The sequence below is a fragment of the Nipponia nippon genome, unplaced genomic scaffold (genome assembly GCF_047370975.1).
Source record: "Nipponia nippon isolate SJK-2023a ecotype South Korea unplaced genomic scaffold, ASM4737097v1 scaffold_25, whole genome shotgun sequence".
Classification (NCBI taxonomy): domain Eukaryota; kingdom Metazoa; phylum Chordata; class Aves; order Pelecaniformes; family Threskiornithidae; genus Nipponia; species Nipponia nippon.
Genome location: NW_028262342.1, coordinates 2,732,136 through 2,748,618, shown reverse-complemented (window position 1 = coordinate 2,748,618; position 16,483 = coordinate 2,732,136). Strand labels below are relative to the sequence as shown.

Sequence of the window (16,483 nt, the reverse complement as noted above, 5' to 3'; positions counted from 1 at the left end):
TTTTTGTCCTCCCTCAGCAGCCGGCCAGGTCGGGGCGTCAGCGTGTCCGTCATGAGGTGCTGGCTCTGAGACCTGCCCTTTTCTCCGAGGCCATGGAAAAAGAAAAACCGTTTAAATTGTTCGTACCGCCGCGCCTGAGCGGTGGCCAGGTGTCTGCAGTCAAACCCCAGACGAGCACTCGGGCAACGCGGCTGTGTCAGGTAAACGGTGCTGCTGCCCGCCTTGCGTTGTGTGGCGATGGAGGCGACGGCTGACGAGCGGGCGGCGGGGCGAGAGCGGTGGAAGGGTGCAGGGGCCCTTCCAGGGGAACGCGGGGGGCAGCGGTGCTCCCGGGTGGTCCCCAAGCAAAGTCCTGAACCTCCGTCCTGGAAAGCACACGCATACGTAGGCGTGAAAGCCTGTGCGCTGAACTAATTTTTTCTGCAAACTGTTAAGATTGGTTCTGGGGGGGAACATCTTAAGTTTTAATTTCAAAGACTTTTACATTTTTTCTGTCAAAGCCGAATAGAATCATTTTCTCCAGCACCTGCTATGTATTTTAACTGTACACCACCCATGATAAATACATGTTTGATGTGGGTAATTCAGAACAGTAAGTGGGAAGTACACCACTCGGATACTCTCACTGGCTTTGATTTATTGGTCCCACCAGATCAAGTGTGCAGTGGAAATATTCTGTCGCTACGCTCCAAGTTATGTGAACTCAACAAGATATTCTTTCATCCTTATGAAATATGTTTAGATTGAAATGTGATGTTCTGACAGGAGATGGGTTACACTATTTACGAGATGAATGTCTGTGACTTTTAAAAACCTTGTAAAATGACATTTTCATGCTAATGCATAATCAGATGTGTTTTAGAAGTACTCTTGGGAATAAAGCAAAAAAGTGTCAAATACTGGACTTGAAAAAAATCATTTTGGTTAATGCGTCCCTTACCATGCAACTGTGTACAGGTGTGCAATAGCTAATAAGTTCTTGTCATCAAAAGCTTCCACTTTGGCTACAGTGTAGTCTCTAAAGCAAACTACAAAAGACCAACAGCATGAAAAGCCAATGTGAAGTAAGAAGCAAGTAGGAGAGTTCCAAAGCCATTACCAATACCTTGGGCTTTGAAAATTGTAGGTAGTTGATTTATTAATGGAAAATTCTATTTTCACATTAGCTGTACTTTTTTTCTGGGTTCTATAATCCTTCTTTACAAATCTACCTATAAGAAACTAATTTTTAAATTTGTGCAGGGTTTTAACAAATGCCCAGATGATGATTTTAATTTGCCATTTGTAATGATGAGTACACCGAACTGTGGTGAAATCACTGATTCAGGTAAGACTAAAATAAGCATTTACCTTGCACATTCTTTTAATATTTTTTAATATTGTCAACATTTTTCATGAGTAGTTTAACAATTTCATAGCTGTAACCATGTTAAGTACAGTTCCGCTGTTATTTTTTTAGAAATACATTGATCAAAATCTCTTCATATTTCAGATGCGATTTCACGGCAAGTAAAACTTTGCTCTGAGGTAGATGAAGAGGTCAGCTAAGTATAAACTTTGCATATCTAATTTCTTAGGGCCTCTTAATTTGTTCCCAAAACAGTGCCTAAAGCACTATTCAGTAGATACTTCAGGGCTAAAGGAAGTAGTCAAAGGAAAATAATAATTTTCTGTCTCCTGTTTAAAGCTCAGTCTCTTAGAGGAGATATTTGTGATTCAGTGAACATGCCTGGCGATAAGCCTTTAAATATTAAGGTGATTTCCAGGTTGTTTTGTGTTTGGGTTTTTTTGTTGTTGTTTTTTTTTTTTTTAAAGAAAAGTGCCTGGGGAGTCTGGGAGTTTTAATTGGAATAAGATTTAGGCACTTAAATATTTTCGTGAAACTGGTTCTGAATAGTCTGTTTAAAGGCAGAAGGATTGAAGTCAGAGTATTCTTCGGAAAATCGAAGCAGAGTATGCCAATTGCATTGTCTGGCTTTATTTTATCTATGAAACAATGAATTTAGTGGAGTGGTTTCCTCAAGCATTTGATTCTTATAGCATTTTTGCCAACATTTTTCTGCTTTAGTATAGCTCAGTAAAGCTAATTTTTTTGCAGTAGCTTCCTGTGCTTCCCGGATATGAAATGCTGTTTGCTGCAACAAAATGGAACATATTTCTTGCAGTCCTCCTAATGATTTTCATATCCCTGAGGACTAAACTTCTTTAAGCCCTAGCAGCTATTAAAGTACAGTCAGGACTGTAATAACATCATGATGCAGCCAAAACAAGGATAGCGTTAGGTGACATCATACCTAAACCCTCAGAACTGCCCTGTGGCCTACTGTACTGCTCTTACCTGCCTAAACCACTGATCAAGTGCTGCTTGTACAGCACTTTAAAGATGTTCTAAGAGCACAAGGTTGGTTGGGTTTTCTTCCTGCTTTGTATGTGAGTTAATTGCAAAAACACATCACAGGTAGCCTTGGACAAGATCTCTGAAGCTGCTTTTACTTAACTCAGCAGTATCTGTCAGAATAAGAGGAGGGAAATGGTGTGAAGGACCTAACGGAAGGAATCTTGGCTCTACCGATAATTCTAGCAAAGCTATTGACTTGAGTGCAGTTATCCATATCTTTAAGGCTACCTATTTAGCAATGTCACTATATCTGAAGGCAGTGGGATATTTTTCACTTGTGCTTGTGTCTCTTGTTCTGTAATGTCTGTTGATACATACGCAGTGGATGCACAAAGATTTAAATTTTGATTCCTGATCGTATATAAGCTTGTGTCACCATCTGTGGAAAAAAATTTACTCTTGTGATACTTCTAAGAGATAAGTATGTATCTAAAACATTATTAATTAAATAGCATTTGAGATTAAATTGTGGAACCTGTTTTAACAGAATATAGAAACAATGAATGAATTGTATTCAAAACTCTACAAAGAGGCTGAGAAGATCAAGCGGTGGAAACTAAGTGTGGAATCAGAACTAAAGCAGAAAGAAAGAAAACTGCAAGAAAATAGAAAGATTATTGAAGCACAGCGTAAAGCCATTCAAGAATTGCAGGCCAGTATTGTACAATATACATTGAATATGTAAAGTAAAGTTCTTCCTGATTTAGTATGAAAATATTGTTAATACAATTAAATATTAAAGAATGTTGCAGAGGTTGAAGAAATTTCGAACTGTTAATGTGATGACTTCAAAGAAGTCATTTGGCTAGATACCAGTGACCCATGGCTCTTCTGTTACTAAAGGAAAAAGTAACATTTTGTTTTTTCAAAACAGTTTTCCTCTTTTTAACAATGCACATTCCATCCTTGTATTATTTACGTACACATCATACTGTGGGTATGCAGAAACCTGTTCAAGACTGAAAAAGCTTTCATCCTCCTGGTATGTGTAAAGTATTGAAAAATGCTCATGCATATTTCTGTGTTCAACACATACAGGAAGTAGTGCACTCTGCTTTATCCCAGTTTCTTATCTTGCTGGTAGTGATGGACAGCTTTGTGACTGAAATACGTATTTTGAACAATTTATTGGTCCTTCTTTTTGTTGTTCTTTGTTTGTTTGCATTGGCGACCTGAGTCATCTCTGATTGTTTGACTCTTGCCTTGAGAAAATGGTTATTCTGAGAAGGGATGCGCACGTGTAGTGTGTGAATGTATGTATGAACAACATACCTGTAAGTGTTTCAGTTGCTGGTAAATTATTGTTAATTATTACGTCTTTCATGCAAACTGTAACAAAAGATGGCTCAGCATGTAATATCAGATAAAACAGATTTCTGTCTTCTGATGCAGAAAATTACTTTTTCAAGTGAGATTTGAGAAGTGAAAGTATATTTCTAGTATATTTTTCAATAATAATGTGTTTTTGTATTTGTTCCCTATGAAATTAGTTTGAAAATGAAAAAATAAGTTTAAAACTGGAAGATGAGATATGTGAAAATAAAGATCTCTTAAAAGAGTAAGTAATACAGCCGAATGCATTTTTGTGAAAATAATTAGTTTGGTGCTGAGAAGTGTATTAGTATGGGAAGTTACCTACAGCTGCTAAATTGTAAAGGCCATCAGGGTGTTTACATTGTTACTACTTAGGTATGCAAAGTACCATCCATTCCTGTGACAACATATTATGGTATTTTTTCCCTCTTTTAGAAACAGCGCTTCAAGGCATCTCTGTAATCTGCTCAAGGAAACCTGTACTCACTTCACAGAGAAGTCCACCAAATGTAAATGCTATTTACATTTTGATTTATGAACGTAAATGTACTTCTAGCTTTCTCTAAATCCACGAAGGAAAAAAGCTATCATTCTCTTCCAAATATGTTCTCTGGTTGAGATAAACCGTGTGTGGCTCTGCATCAGAGTGAATTAGAAGTGAAGCCATAGGTCTAAGACACGTATGTTTTGTAATGCTAAATCCAGAGGTTTTCTAAAGTCTGTATGATTGATTGCTAAAAGGTTACAAGCCTGGGAGCTACTGAGGTGTCCAAACACTGAAACAAGGTTTAAGGCAGTGTAAGCAACCCTGATTAGCCACTAGCAGCCACTCCAGAGGAGTGCAGGTCTGAAGTCTTGTCAGGCCATTGATGTTTTTCAGTCCCATCCAGGTACCTTGAATATATTAAGACATACGAGGTGGCACTTCATGCCTGTGTGTAGGCAGTAGAATCTGCTCTAGCTACCTTTCCCAGCTCTCTCTAACAAATTTCCAGAGTTAGCATTATCCTGTTTGAGCAGTTACAGGTCCGTGGGGAAAAAAGGTTCAAACCTCAAGACACTATGAGTATCTAGCATTCTTCTCACTAAATTGACCAAGCCAAGACAGCTGGATAACCTAACAAAGTTTGAATTCTTGAGATTTTAAAATACATTCTTGACGTGGGATTTTATTCTACATGAAATTCAGAATTGTTACGATAATCTTTAAAATTTTGCTAACTTGATTCTTGATACTTAAGAAGTGTCTGTTTCTTTTTAGCCTTGCTTCTACAAACACCTGTGTATAGATGTACTGTACTACTTTGATAGCTGTGTTTCTTACTGTTCTCTTCTATAATTGTTTTCTTAGAGAAAAATAATATCAATTACAAAAACAAAAGAAAAAAATTAAAAGGTGGAGATGGAATATTGTTGCAATTCTATAATGGCAGTTCTGTGGTCTTGGGTATCTCTGCTGACGGGAAGAAATTCAGTGCCAAACCTTATATTACAGTTTTTAAAACACTAACATTTTTGATACGTTAATATTCAACAACATTGATACTGTCAAAATTAATAAATATAGTTATATAAATTGATCCAGAACTACACTATTCATGGAAAAAGTGAGATTTGGAAGGAAATTTGCAAAGTTGAGTTTGCTTGATGTTTCAATGGAATATACATTTTCTCTAGATTATGTAACTTTGGCACCCTGTTTCATAATGATTTTTTAAAATACGAAAAGAGCCCATAATTCCTTTTTTAATTCATTATGCTGTTTAAGCATAATGGCTTTGACAGCTGGCATTCTTTTTCAAAAGGCAAACTTTATGGTACATTCTTACTTTGACAGATGAACATGAAAGAGAAGAAACAAGACAACTATACGTGGAACTTAATAACAACGTTGAAGTAAGTGATGTTGCTTGTTAAAAGGCTCAAATGTGATCCAAGTTATATGGATACGTTGAGGTATCTGAGTTATGTGCATATGTTGAGGTACTCTTTGTACAAAGAACGTTCTCTGATAAAGTGATTAGCACCATCATATGTGATGCCGGAAGTCAGGTTTTCAGTCCCTTTTCAAGAATTATTTTTGGTTTGTATAGGGCACATTCATTGGATAAAATGCAACAGTGTTTGGGATGTAGATCCATATGATCTGTGTGATATGTATGATCTGCTTCGTGTTAGGTGACTGCCATAACTTCTGTCTTCTTTTGGTACTGTTTCACCTGTCTGGTGATTTCACAGAATGGCTGAGGTTGGAAACATCCTCTGGAGACCATCTGGAGAACTTCCCCTGCTCAAAGCAGGGTCAGCTAGAGCAGGTTGCATAGGGCTGTATTCAGGCAGGTTTTGGGGTCAGGTATATTGGAGTCATTCTATTAGATAATTTTATTTAACGTAAAGTGCAATATAAAGATGAACAAAGAAAATTAATCTCAGTTTTGAGTGTGACACAAAACAACAAAATTCATTACGGAACTGGTGATTTTGTGTGGAATAAGAAGTATAAGGTGTGAATATTCCTTGACTTAAAGAGAGTTTTTACCTTTTTAATTTGTAAAAGAAGTGCAGTCTTGCCAAATAAATTAATTCATCATATTTTTGTTATTAATTATTCCAGTGTGGAAGATAACACCCTAGTATAGTTATAATAGAGAAATGCAAGGCATCTTTTTGGGGGAGCGATGAACTTGATATTAAGCAGAGTCAGAGAGTACATGGTATAATGGTGAAATATTAATTATAGGTTGTTGTAGCAACTAAGAAAAGCACAACAACTCCTCCACTGTGTTAGGGATCTCCAAACATGGACCAGTAAAAATATTTTGTCCTTGAAATTGTTTAGATCTTGAGTACAGAAATTCTTAAACTTCCAACTTTGAATAATTATAACATTCTGTTAACGCAAAATATGTTTGTGCTCTGAATTTTGGTTTTAACAAAATTTCTCCTACAAATATGAACGTGCTTGTAATACTGTTTGTTTAAAATCCATACACATAACTCTTCATTACTGAAAGTAGTCAGTTTTATATGAACGTATATATTGAATTTTATTTTTAGAGAATGATAATGGCATTTGAAGAGCTTCGTGTGCAAGCGGAGAACACCAGATTGGAAATGTGTTTCAAATGTGAGAATTCTGTTTATTGTGCTTATGCTGCAGGCTTAACAATTTTGTACTTCATAGATTTTATTGCATGCAGTTTCAGGCCAGAAAGATACGAGGTGCTAGAATGGTGAACTGTTAACTCTGTGACAGTCTGGACCCTCTTTTATTCATGCTGCCTGCTGTTAAATGCCTGGGCCCTTTTATTTTTCCACTGGGTCAGATTTGGAACTTTATTTTTCAAATAGTTACCCAAAGTCTAAGTTTTGTCTGTGGAGTATAGTCTAGAGATCACTACTTACTTTATGTAGTTGGTTTATTTAAATGATAATGCACTAGTGTATAGCTACAGAAATTTTAATTAAACATTTGCTTTATTTACACTACTATGTGCCTGTTTCATTTTTACATATGCATTTCTGTTAGTTTCTTAGAGCGAACTATTAAGTAATACATGGAATAATGGACTAATTCTGTGGAAAGCAAAAATTAATTTGTCTGATTAGAAAATAATTTCAAAGATTACCTCAACAATTACCCTTTAGGAAACAAATTGTACAGCTGTACAATTATAAGCGATCTTAAACTGGAAATTGTATTTAACTTGGAGTATATTTTAGCTAGTATATTAACTGTGGATATTACTATATCTCAAAAGTAAAAGAAGAAGCAGAGAAAGTGGACAAGTTTGAAAAAGAATGCAAACTGGAAGTCAGTATGAAGGAAAAGCAGGTTTGCTCAGTTTTACAATCTAATATGTACAGCTTTATTTTTGAAACAAATCTTGCAATTTCTTTAATATTTGAACTGTGTTTTGCTTTGTGACTTACTGATATATCAAATGAAAATGATTACTTTAAAAGTGCTTGGTTGTTTGTAAAATATTTGTATTTTGGAAGGATAGAAATTAATATTGCAAATGGCCTTCTGATGGTATGTTCCTTCTGTGTTATTTATGTGGAATAAAATGTGAATTAGGCTGCTGTATCATAACAAGGGACATCTTGGCGACAGGATTTAAAAGCACCACATAAACACTGAGTACTCTTTCTGTTCTCTGTATGTACGCTTGCCTTTACAAAAGTGGCTTGTGCAGAAGCATAAAATTAGTAAAGTCATCACTCCTCATAGTTAAGAAAGGTATAGTTCATATCCTGGAAGAAGGAAGGTGGGAAGAAGGATTATAATGCATATCAGACCCCAGGCTGGTAACAAAGTTTAGGAATCTGAGATCAGAGTAGGTTTTTTGTGGTGGTGATGACGTAGCCATGACGGAAGATTGATTAAGTTGAATAAATTAATTGTGATAAGAGTTTTTAGTTTGTAAGCAGGAGCCTGAGAAGCAGAGCATCCGTCTGTATCTGGGAAGGTCAAGAGTTGTTGGTTTTTCTGAGGATGGATGTGACGTTGCAAAGAGGCAAGGAGTGTTTCTGGTTATCAGTAAAAAGGACAAAAATAACAGCTGGAGCTGCATTTAAGTCAGATTCTGCTAACTTTAGTGATGTTCCAGTACCTTTAGTTTGTTGGAATTCATGTTTTGGTTTTGAACTGAAGAGCTTTTTCATCCAGCGTAATATGACTTGATCAATATTTGGCTAAGACCAACCACCTTATTTAACTTGAATGACAGCAGTATGTATGCTAATCATACACAGTGCACAAATGAAAATGAGAATCTGTCCTTTTTTCTAGACTTCATTGTGATATTATTTTAATTTTGTTAGATTTCAGTTCTTACCATACAGAGTGATGAAAAAGATGATATAATAAGAGACATCAAGACTCAGCTGCAGGAATCCAAAAATAAGATTGCTGACTTAGTAGAAGCAAAAAGTAAGACTTCTCTCTTATATTAAAATGTACTTGGTTATAGAAGTATAGGAAACAGGATCATGATGATTTTACCCTGTTACTAGTCAGCAGCAGAATTTTGGGGCCTTGCAGGCCATATTTTCTTTTGGAACAGAAGCTGCTGATGTGGGATCAGGACTGGTGGTGTAATCTGCATGTGTATAAAATCTAGGGCCTTATTTCATAACAAAGGTTTTCTCTTTAGGCTCAGGCTACACCCTGTTTTTATACTGACATGACAGCTTCATTGCGAGGCATTTGTCTTTTACTCTTCAATAAACTCTAGTGTGAACACGTTATACTACTGTAAAGGTGCCAAATACCCTGTCATTCCTTTTCTGTAACAGAAGTAAGTTTTATCAGTACACTGTATAACCCAGCCCCTGTTCTGGAGATTTTTCCCATTTCAGTTGGACTTGTATAGTACAGCACAATAATAAATAAAAGTGTTTTTCCTGGTTACTGGATTGATCTGTTTCAAATCAAGTTAGTGAAGGGTCTTCAAAGTATAGTATTTTTTCAGTAGTCCATAAATAGTAGCCTTGTTCTGTGTTCAGCAAGACATATTTTCACATCTTTGCCAAGTAACCCCCCCAAAATGTTACAGCTTTTAAATGGCATCTTATTTGCAAATAGGCAAAGGATTGACTGGGATTGGAAGTATAACTATTTTTGAAGGGTTCTTTTTTAAGGGTGAGTCAAGCAGTGAGAGCTTTTGAAGACTGCAAGGGGAAAATACATTGCTTGAGTTTTGCAGACTTACGGTCAGGTGCTACTGAAGAAACTTTACTTTTCAGAACTTGATTTTCAGTATTTTTAAGCCATTTATGTTACAAAGTATTTATAGTATATGATGCAAATACCTTTGTTCTTTAGAACTGAGGAAATTTTCAGCATCCCCTTCCCTGGGGAATGGGGAGGAAGGTTTTAGTATCGTTTTTATGGCAGACACATATCAGTGGCTGCATTTTGTTAAATTTTATAAATGTATGTAATTTTACATTTTGGTTAGTGTTATTTAATAAGTTGAATAATCATCTTGGAGGCTTTTTCCTTAACAATGACATGAATGCACTGTCTAACTTGATTAAGATGTAGGAACGTATTCATCTGTAAAATAGAAATGCAAGCATTTTTTAGTAAAAATCCCATTTTTCTTAAATGCAAGCATATATGTTTTTGCTTAGGACATGAAGGAGAAATGTTAAAGGAATCCCAGATCAATCAAGAACACATGAGGGCAGAACTGGAAGAGGCCAAAGTTTCATTGCAAAAAATGGAGGTACAGCTTGCTTATAATTTTCCAGTATAAATAGATGAGATGGGTAATTGCATAAATAATTACTGATAGTTTAGTTATGAAACAATTGTATCTGTTTGTTGCAAAACCTGTTTCAAAATTATATAATTTTTTTGCAGGTTACTCAAAAGAGCTTAGAAGCTGAATTGGAGACTGCAGTGAAAGCATTAGTTCAGGTCACTGGAGAAAAAGAAGCACAGGTGGAAGAATGTAAAAAAAATATGGCTTTGAATGCATCCCTGAGAGAGGAGTTTGAAACTTCTATTTCCAATTTGAAAAGCTTGCTGCAAAAAGAGCAAAATAGGTAAATTAAACAGTTTAAATTCAAAGAATGGTCTTGTAGGTGACATACTAGATTACCAAGCTGCTGGGAATAAAACCTAAACTTCATATGTGACCTGGTGTAATTACATTTTTTTTGTAATCGCTAATAATTATTTTTTTTTAAAGTCCTTCACCTGTCTGGTTATTTGAATTACTAGCACTTGAAGATGGTTATGCTGTTTGGTTTTGTGTGGATGCAGCTCTTAACTAAGAGAGCAGTAATCTCATTTAGTACTTGACAGTTCTTTATTAATGGAACATTTAGTGAGGAAGATATTTTTCCGTATGTGATAATAGTACTGCCAATGCCTGTTACTAATGTATTTCAGGTTTTCTGTAGTTTTAAAAATTATGTGTTTGTCAAAAAACCTGATAGCAACTAAAATCAACCTTTCTAAAAAAAGGGAGCAGAGCAGTAAAGATACATCTTAATACATTATCACAGCTGAGTTTTCAAGAAACAGTGATTTTGGGTACGTGGCATTAAGGTGTCTTCTAAGTAGTTGCAGTTTATGACAAATCCAAGAACAAAGGAATATGAAGCTGAAATTAGTTTTTTTTACACACTAGTCTAAATGCAGAGAATTTAATGTAATTTTTTTCAGTTGTGCTGGTTGATATGGGTCTATAAGAAAGCAAATTTCTGCCCCCCTCCCCCTGCCCCAACTTTCATAATTCTAAGTTTCAAGTGCAGTGCTTTGTACTATACAATATATTTTTTTTAATTACCATTTTCTTAGATTGGAGAAATACGAAGATGAGTCAAAGCTACTTACCTTGGAGCTCAGAAATAAGTCTGCTGAACTGGGTAAGATTTGTAGAAAGAAAGAAAGCGAGCTAGGTACTAATAAAAATGTTTTCTGCTGTTTTCTGAAAATAGACTGCCCCTATGGCTTGGAAAAATGGTTTCACAGTACGCTGTACCTGTCAGGAATGCTTAAATTTATGTTTACTCGTCTGACTCCCTGTCCTTTGGTAGTCATTGTAGCTGGCAAGAGTCAAACAGCAGTGCTGTGCAGACCTCCAATAGTAAGACCATACATGCATGGATTCTCCTGGAAGTCATTTTGGTTTCTCAGACTGATAGCACTGCAGACCTGGTTTAGAGGGGGTATTAGACTGCTGAGCAGTAGATTCCAGAAATTACTTCTGTAGCTCATAGCAGAGACAAAACACTTGCAGTAAGCTCTCCTGCAGACCACTCCCCATGTTGGATGTAGAATCACACTGACAGTGGTTAGCTTTAAACATTGCTTTGATATCCTCTGATTTCTAGATATGCGCTTCTTAGCCCCCAGAGGAAGAGATCTACCTTTAGCACTGCATTCCCAGTGCGCAGCATATGTCTCTAGTCCTGATATGATAGATGAGAAATATGGTTTGACGTCCTTGTATGTATTGAGGGCATCTAAAGATGTGTGTTCAAAAATTAACTGCTAATGCTTGTCTAGAACAAGGTGAGATGTGACCTGTGAGAATTCCAGAGCAAAAATGAGTTTGGTATCCAGTACTTGCAAAAAAATACCAGTAATGTGAATGTGCACATAGAAAACATTTTTAAGGTACTAATAAGTGGTTTCCTTTTTCAGCATATCCATGTGAATATCTTCAGCAGTCCAGATTTTTTTTCTGGAAAAATGCAGATGCATCAATACTTGAAGATTACTCCTTTGTAAACATTCTTACATTCCGTGGTTTATTTGAATCCATGATTGTGGAAAACATAATAGGCTCTGAATTTTATTTAAGACAAATTATTAGTTTCTCTTCAGATATATATTTGCTAATGTCTTTCTGAATAATTTTTTCAACTCTACATTTAGATTAAATCATAATTTAGGTTATAATTTAGCTTTACAATTTCTGAACTTAATCCAACAAGTTTTGAAAATTGGGTACTGCAAAGGGATAAATGCTTCCTACTGCCTGCTAAATGTGTAAAATTATTTCTGTTCAATTGATTTTATATTACATGTACTATAGAAGAGATGACTAAACTAAAATATGACAAAGAAATGCAACTCGAAGAGCTGTCAGAAACACTGGTAAATGTTCATTTTATTAGTCTCATGGCATTTACTTTTCATATGATGTCTCTCTTGCTCTTTAAGTATCTTAAATGCCATATACAAATGCTGTCTAATCTGCCTTAATGTTGCTACTAAACTTTCTTAACGTGTCTTTTAGACAATTCCAATGTTTTCTTTGAAGGACTTGAGTCTTTCCACTGTTTTTCTTGTTTTGTTCTGCTTTGTTTTGGTTTTCCTTATCAACATTTCTGGTCGTTTCCTTCTTCATTCGCACCTATTCAAATGCCACTCCCTCTGGACATAAAGATTTCCCATTTTTAGTTATGCCTAGTACTCACTCTTTCCTCATTCTGAACCTTTCTCAGAAATACTTTTTTTTTTTTTTTTTTGGTGATGAACGTGAGCTCAAACCATGTAAGCACCGCACATCATATGACATTTAAGGCTGAGGGATCAACTAATTTTTGACAGTAAAGAGAATTCCTCGAGTGGCTGGCTTTCTTCATAATAATCTTCTAAAAATTAAGCATTGTAAAGGCTTACCTCATTTTGGTGTTTAAAGGATAACCAAGCTTCTGACACCACCCAGAGAAGGCAGGGGAATTTGTGAAAAGGTTATGCGTGCCAAAATGAGGAAACTAATAAGCAGTTTCGTAGGTTTCATAGGTTTATTACTTCACAAATCTGTTGTGATTATTTTGCTGGTTGTGGGGTATTAGTTATGGTGAGGTGTCCTCCATGCTGCAGCATTTAGTATCTAGAAAGCATTGCATGCTGTGTTGATGTATGTCCCTTTTCAGAGAAAACATTTAAGAGGCTACAGAAAGGTCTTTTGGGTTATAACACCCTGTTCCCTGTATTCCCATTATACTGGGTGTTCTGTTCTTACTGATAGGGAAGTTTCCTGAGGTAATTAGCTCTGGTCTCCGTGAACCCTACTGAACTCTGACACAGGCCCATTTTCTGTTACAGAAGTCTAAACTATATGAAGTACACTTTTAATACAGGATTATTTTAGTTATGATCTTGTATTTACAAGTCTAACAAGAAACTGCATCAGCTAAAGATAGTGTGAAACCACGTTTGCATTTTACCACGTAAGTTTGCTCCTTATATACTGTGCATTGAATTTTCTAAACTGAGTTTCGCTAATGTTCTTAAACAGGAAAAAGTTGAAGGACTTCTAGTGAAGAAGAAAGATCTTGAGGCCACTGTAGAAGATTTGCAGGAGAGAGAAAAAGAAACGAAAAATGTTCTCCAAATCAGAGAGGTCTGAGTAAGGCGTGATAGTAACATGTTTTTACAAATAGTTAAGTTACACATTATCACGTGTATATAAGAACATAAGAAATATCACAGTCGGACCAGTGCTCCACCCAGTGCACTGCTCTGCTTGTGACAAGGACGGTGGAAGATACTATGTAGTAGAGGAGCCTGACTATTATCTATGGTCCATTCCCCTTGCATTCCTACAGTAGCTGTTTTGAGGATGTTTGAGGACACATCCCTGTCCGCTGCCTTTGCTATCAGTTTATGGACTTGTTGATGTTCACTTCTCTCATCTGTTTTTGAACCTCCTCCATTTGCCTCCATAGCCTTCTGTGTTAAGAAATTCCAGAAGTTCATTATGTGCTGTGCTTATAAACTAATCTCTCTCTCCCTTCCTCTCTCCCTCCTCCCCCTGCCATCAACTGCCTGCCAGTGCCTGTGGTATCAGCGTATCAGCAATTATTTGGAGGAAACAGTATTCAAAGCATTTGTATATTATTAAACTACATTACATTACAAGGCTTGCCTTACCCTGTAATGGCAGCAAATTTCTGAGGGAAGAGTTTTGCTTTGTGGTTTGGGATGCATCCAAAATATGTGCTTATTCTATCACATAGTACTGGAATTCTGTGATTTTTTTAATTTGTTTTATTTAGGTGAATGCAAAAGCGTATGATGTCTGAAGCAAATGTCTTTATTTAAAATAATGTCCAAGGAAAGCTAATGTTGTCAGTAATTTTGCAGACTAGTTAGTTAGACTGACAATAAGGGACACATTTAGCATTTGTATCAGAATTCAGTATCTCACACTACTTCCACATCACAACAGAGAGACGTAAAGGTTCAGTCTGGCTAATTTATGGCATGTATGTAGTTTGTTTCATCTTAAAGCTTTGTGTTGTCAGTTCATTTCTGATAGCTTTCATGACTTGTAGTTTACATATGTATACTCCAAACACTTTCTTTTTCTTCTGCAGAAAGAAATCCATGATTTGAAAGTACAGCTGACTAGTACAGCTGAAAAGGAACAAGATTATTTAAAACAGCTTATGGCACTGAATACAGATCTTGAACAAGAGGCGTATGACCATTTTTTAAAATATAGTATAATTTTTTTTTGTGTTATGCAGAAGTTACTTTAATATACGATTAAAAGATCTATGATTGTTCTCTAATGAAAATTTTGAACCTATGCACACAGTACGACATCCGTTATATACTATATACCAACCTATATATACTATATAACAACCTGTATATACTATATAACAACCATTGTTTTTATATAAAAGTTGACTCTATTTCCTTCTTCTGTCGCCTTTTTGCATCACTGTAACTTTGCTGCAAAGCTTAAATTTGTAGATACAGGCCTGGACTTTTTTCAGCATGTAGTAACATTTTGTAATGGATAAATTTAACTTAAAGGGAAATTTCAAAATACATGTTTTTATTTCTCTTTACCATTTGTTTTAAATTAGGCTAAAGAATGAACAACTAACAGTGTATATCAATAAGCTTTTATTAGAAAAAGAACAAATAGTACAAGAGAAAAGTGGTATGGCTACAGAACTCAAGAAACTGCGAGAAAGTCATGAGGCAAGTTGTAAACTTCCAGCTGTTTTTAAAGGACAACATTCAATTTAAAATATAAATCGTGTGGTAAACTGCAACATGACATGTTCTGTAGAGTATCTGAACTACTTTTTGTGTTTAAAATACAAACGAAGTGCAGTTACCCTTGTGAATAAGGCAGGTCAAGATACTACTTAAGATGTCTGAATTTTTTAAGATGTCACTTTGAATTTTATTCATTTTACTTACATGGGTCTTTATTTAGGATAGTAGAAAAAAAGAAGAAAATACAAAGCAGTTAGTTGAAAAGCTGGAAGAAACAAATGGCCAGCTAAGGCAAGTAAAGACAAATATTAATGTACAATATTATTAAAGGAAGTACACTCAATTCCTTCAGAGTTAGTCTAAATGTTGTGTTCATATGCTGCTTTCTGTGATTTTTAGATTAATGGGTTTTTTTAGGCTATATAGCTAAACAGAAACTATTTAGTATTGATGTTGGCCATGTAGAAGTTTCTACAAATTAGTGATACCCGTTGCTACAGGAACAATTTTTGCCATAGCTTCGTATTACGTATAGCTATCCTGTTCTGCATTAACATCTTAGGTGGGAAGGAAATGAAAATAGAAGTTAAAGGTTATGGATTAAATGTGAAAAGGTGAAACTGGTTAAATGTTACTCTCTGAAGTAGTCTCCGTACCACCAACCCAATAGGCAGGCAGCCTTCCATGTTTCCTAGATGCATTACAATATTACAGATTAGAATATATTTTACTTGGGTAAGGGGAACATCTTTCCATACTTAGAAAAAGGATGTACCGGTCAGACATTAACTTACCAGTCACTTTGTATCATTTTAAGAACATTTTCATTGAACAGCTTATGAAATTCTCATCAGTGTTAGCAGCTCTTTTCAGAAAATAAAGTATGGGTTTATTTAGCAGTAGTGAAAAGAAGTTAAAGTTATTACGTAAATATTTACTAATGCTTGTTAATTTGGCATTTAGAAATGAACTGGAGTCTTTGAAGGAGAAGATGGCAAAGAAAGGTGAAGAGAGTAAAAGTAAACTGGATGAAAGAGAAGAAAATGTATGCCATCTCATGTGCTTTATCATGAAAATATATAATATAACCTGTAGGACAAAATCTAAATGTAAAACTTTTTTTTCTTTTTTTTTTTCTTCCTGCAAAACTCTACCTAGGGATGTAATCTCTTACAGACGCTTGCTTCTTTCAGTGCTGCTACCAGTTGAGTCAACATATGTACACATGCTGAGCCCTTTTATTTTAAAGGACAAGAACCTTCACTGCGATGTTTACT

General features: G+C 35.6%; 1 protein-coding gene across 2 annotated transcripts in view; it reads left to right on the top strand.

Annotated features, from left to right (window-relative positions):
- The first annotated feature begins 38 nt into the window (after positions 1-38).
- SYCP1 (synaptonemal complex protein 1) overlaps positions 39-16,483 on the top strand; it is a 27,462-nt gene continuing 11,017 nt past the window's right edge. Inside the window, exons 1-19 of one of the 2 annotated variants that reach the window (XM_087762336.1) lie at positions 39-200; positions 1,243-1,327; positions 1,493-1,539; positions 2,886-3,050; positions 3,889-3,956; positions 4,148-4,221; positions 5,550-5,608; positions 6,770-6,839; positions 7,474-7,547; positions 8,540-8,648; positions 9,854-9,948; positions 10,086-10,270; positions 11,031-11,098; positions 12,274-12,335; positions 13,486-13,590; positions 14,567-14,670; positions 15,068-15,185; positions 15,427-15,497; positions 16,170-16,251. In XM_087762336.1, the coding sequence (XP_087618462.1) occupies positions 93-200; positions 1,243-1,327; positions 1,493-1,539; positions 2,886-3,050; positions 3,889-3,956; positions 4,148-4,221; positions 5,550-5,608; positions 6,770-6,839; positions 7,474-7,547; positions 8,540-8,648; positions 9,854-9,948; positions 10,086-10,270; positions 11,031-11,098; positions 12,274-12,335; positions 13,486-13,590; positions 14,567-14,670; positions 15,068-15,185; positions 15,427-15,497; positions 16,170-16,251 (1,749 nt within the window). In that variant the 5' untranslated portion in view covers positions 39-92. The remainder of the gene's footprint in view (positions 201-1,242; positions 1,328-1,492; positions 1,540-2,885; positions 3,051-3,888; positions 3,957-4,147; positions 4,222-5,549; positions 5,609-6,769; positions 6,840-7,473; positions 7,548-8,539; positions 8,649-9,853; positions 9,949-10,085; positions 10,271-11,030; positions 11,099-12,273; positions 12,336-13,485; positions 13,591-14,566; positions 14,671-15,067; positions 15,186-15,426; positions 15,498-16,169; positions 16,252-16,483) is intronic. The other variant, XM_087762337.1, reaches the window with a different exon arrangement.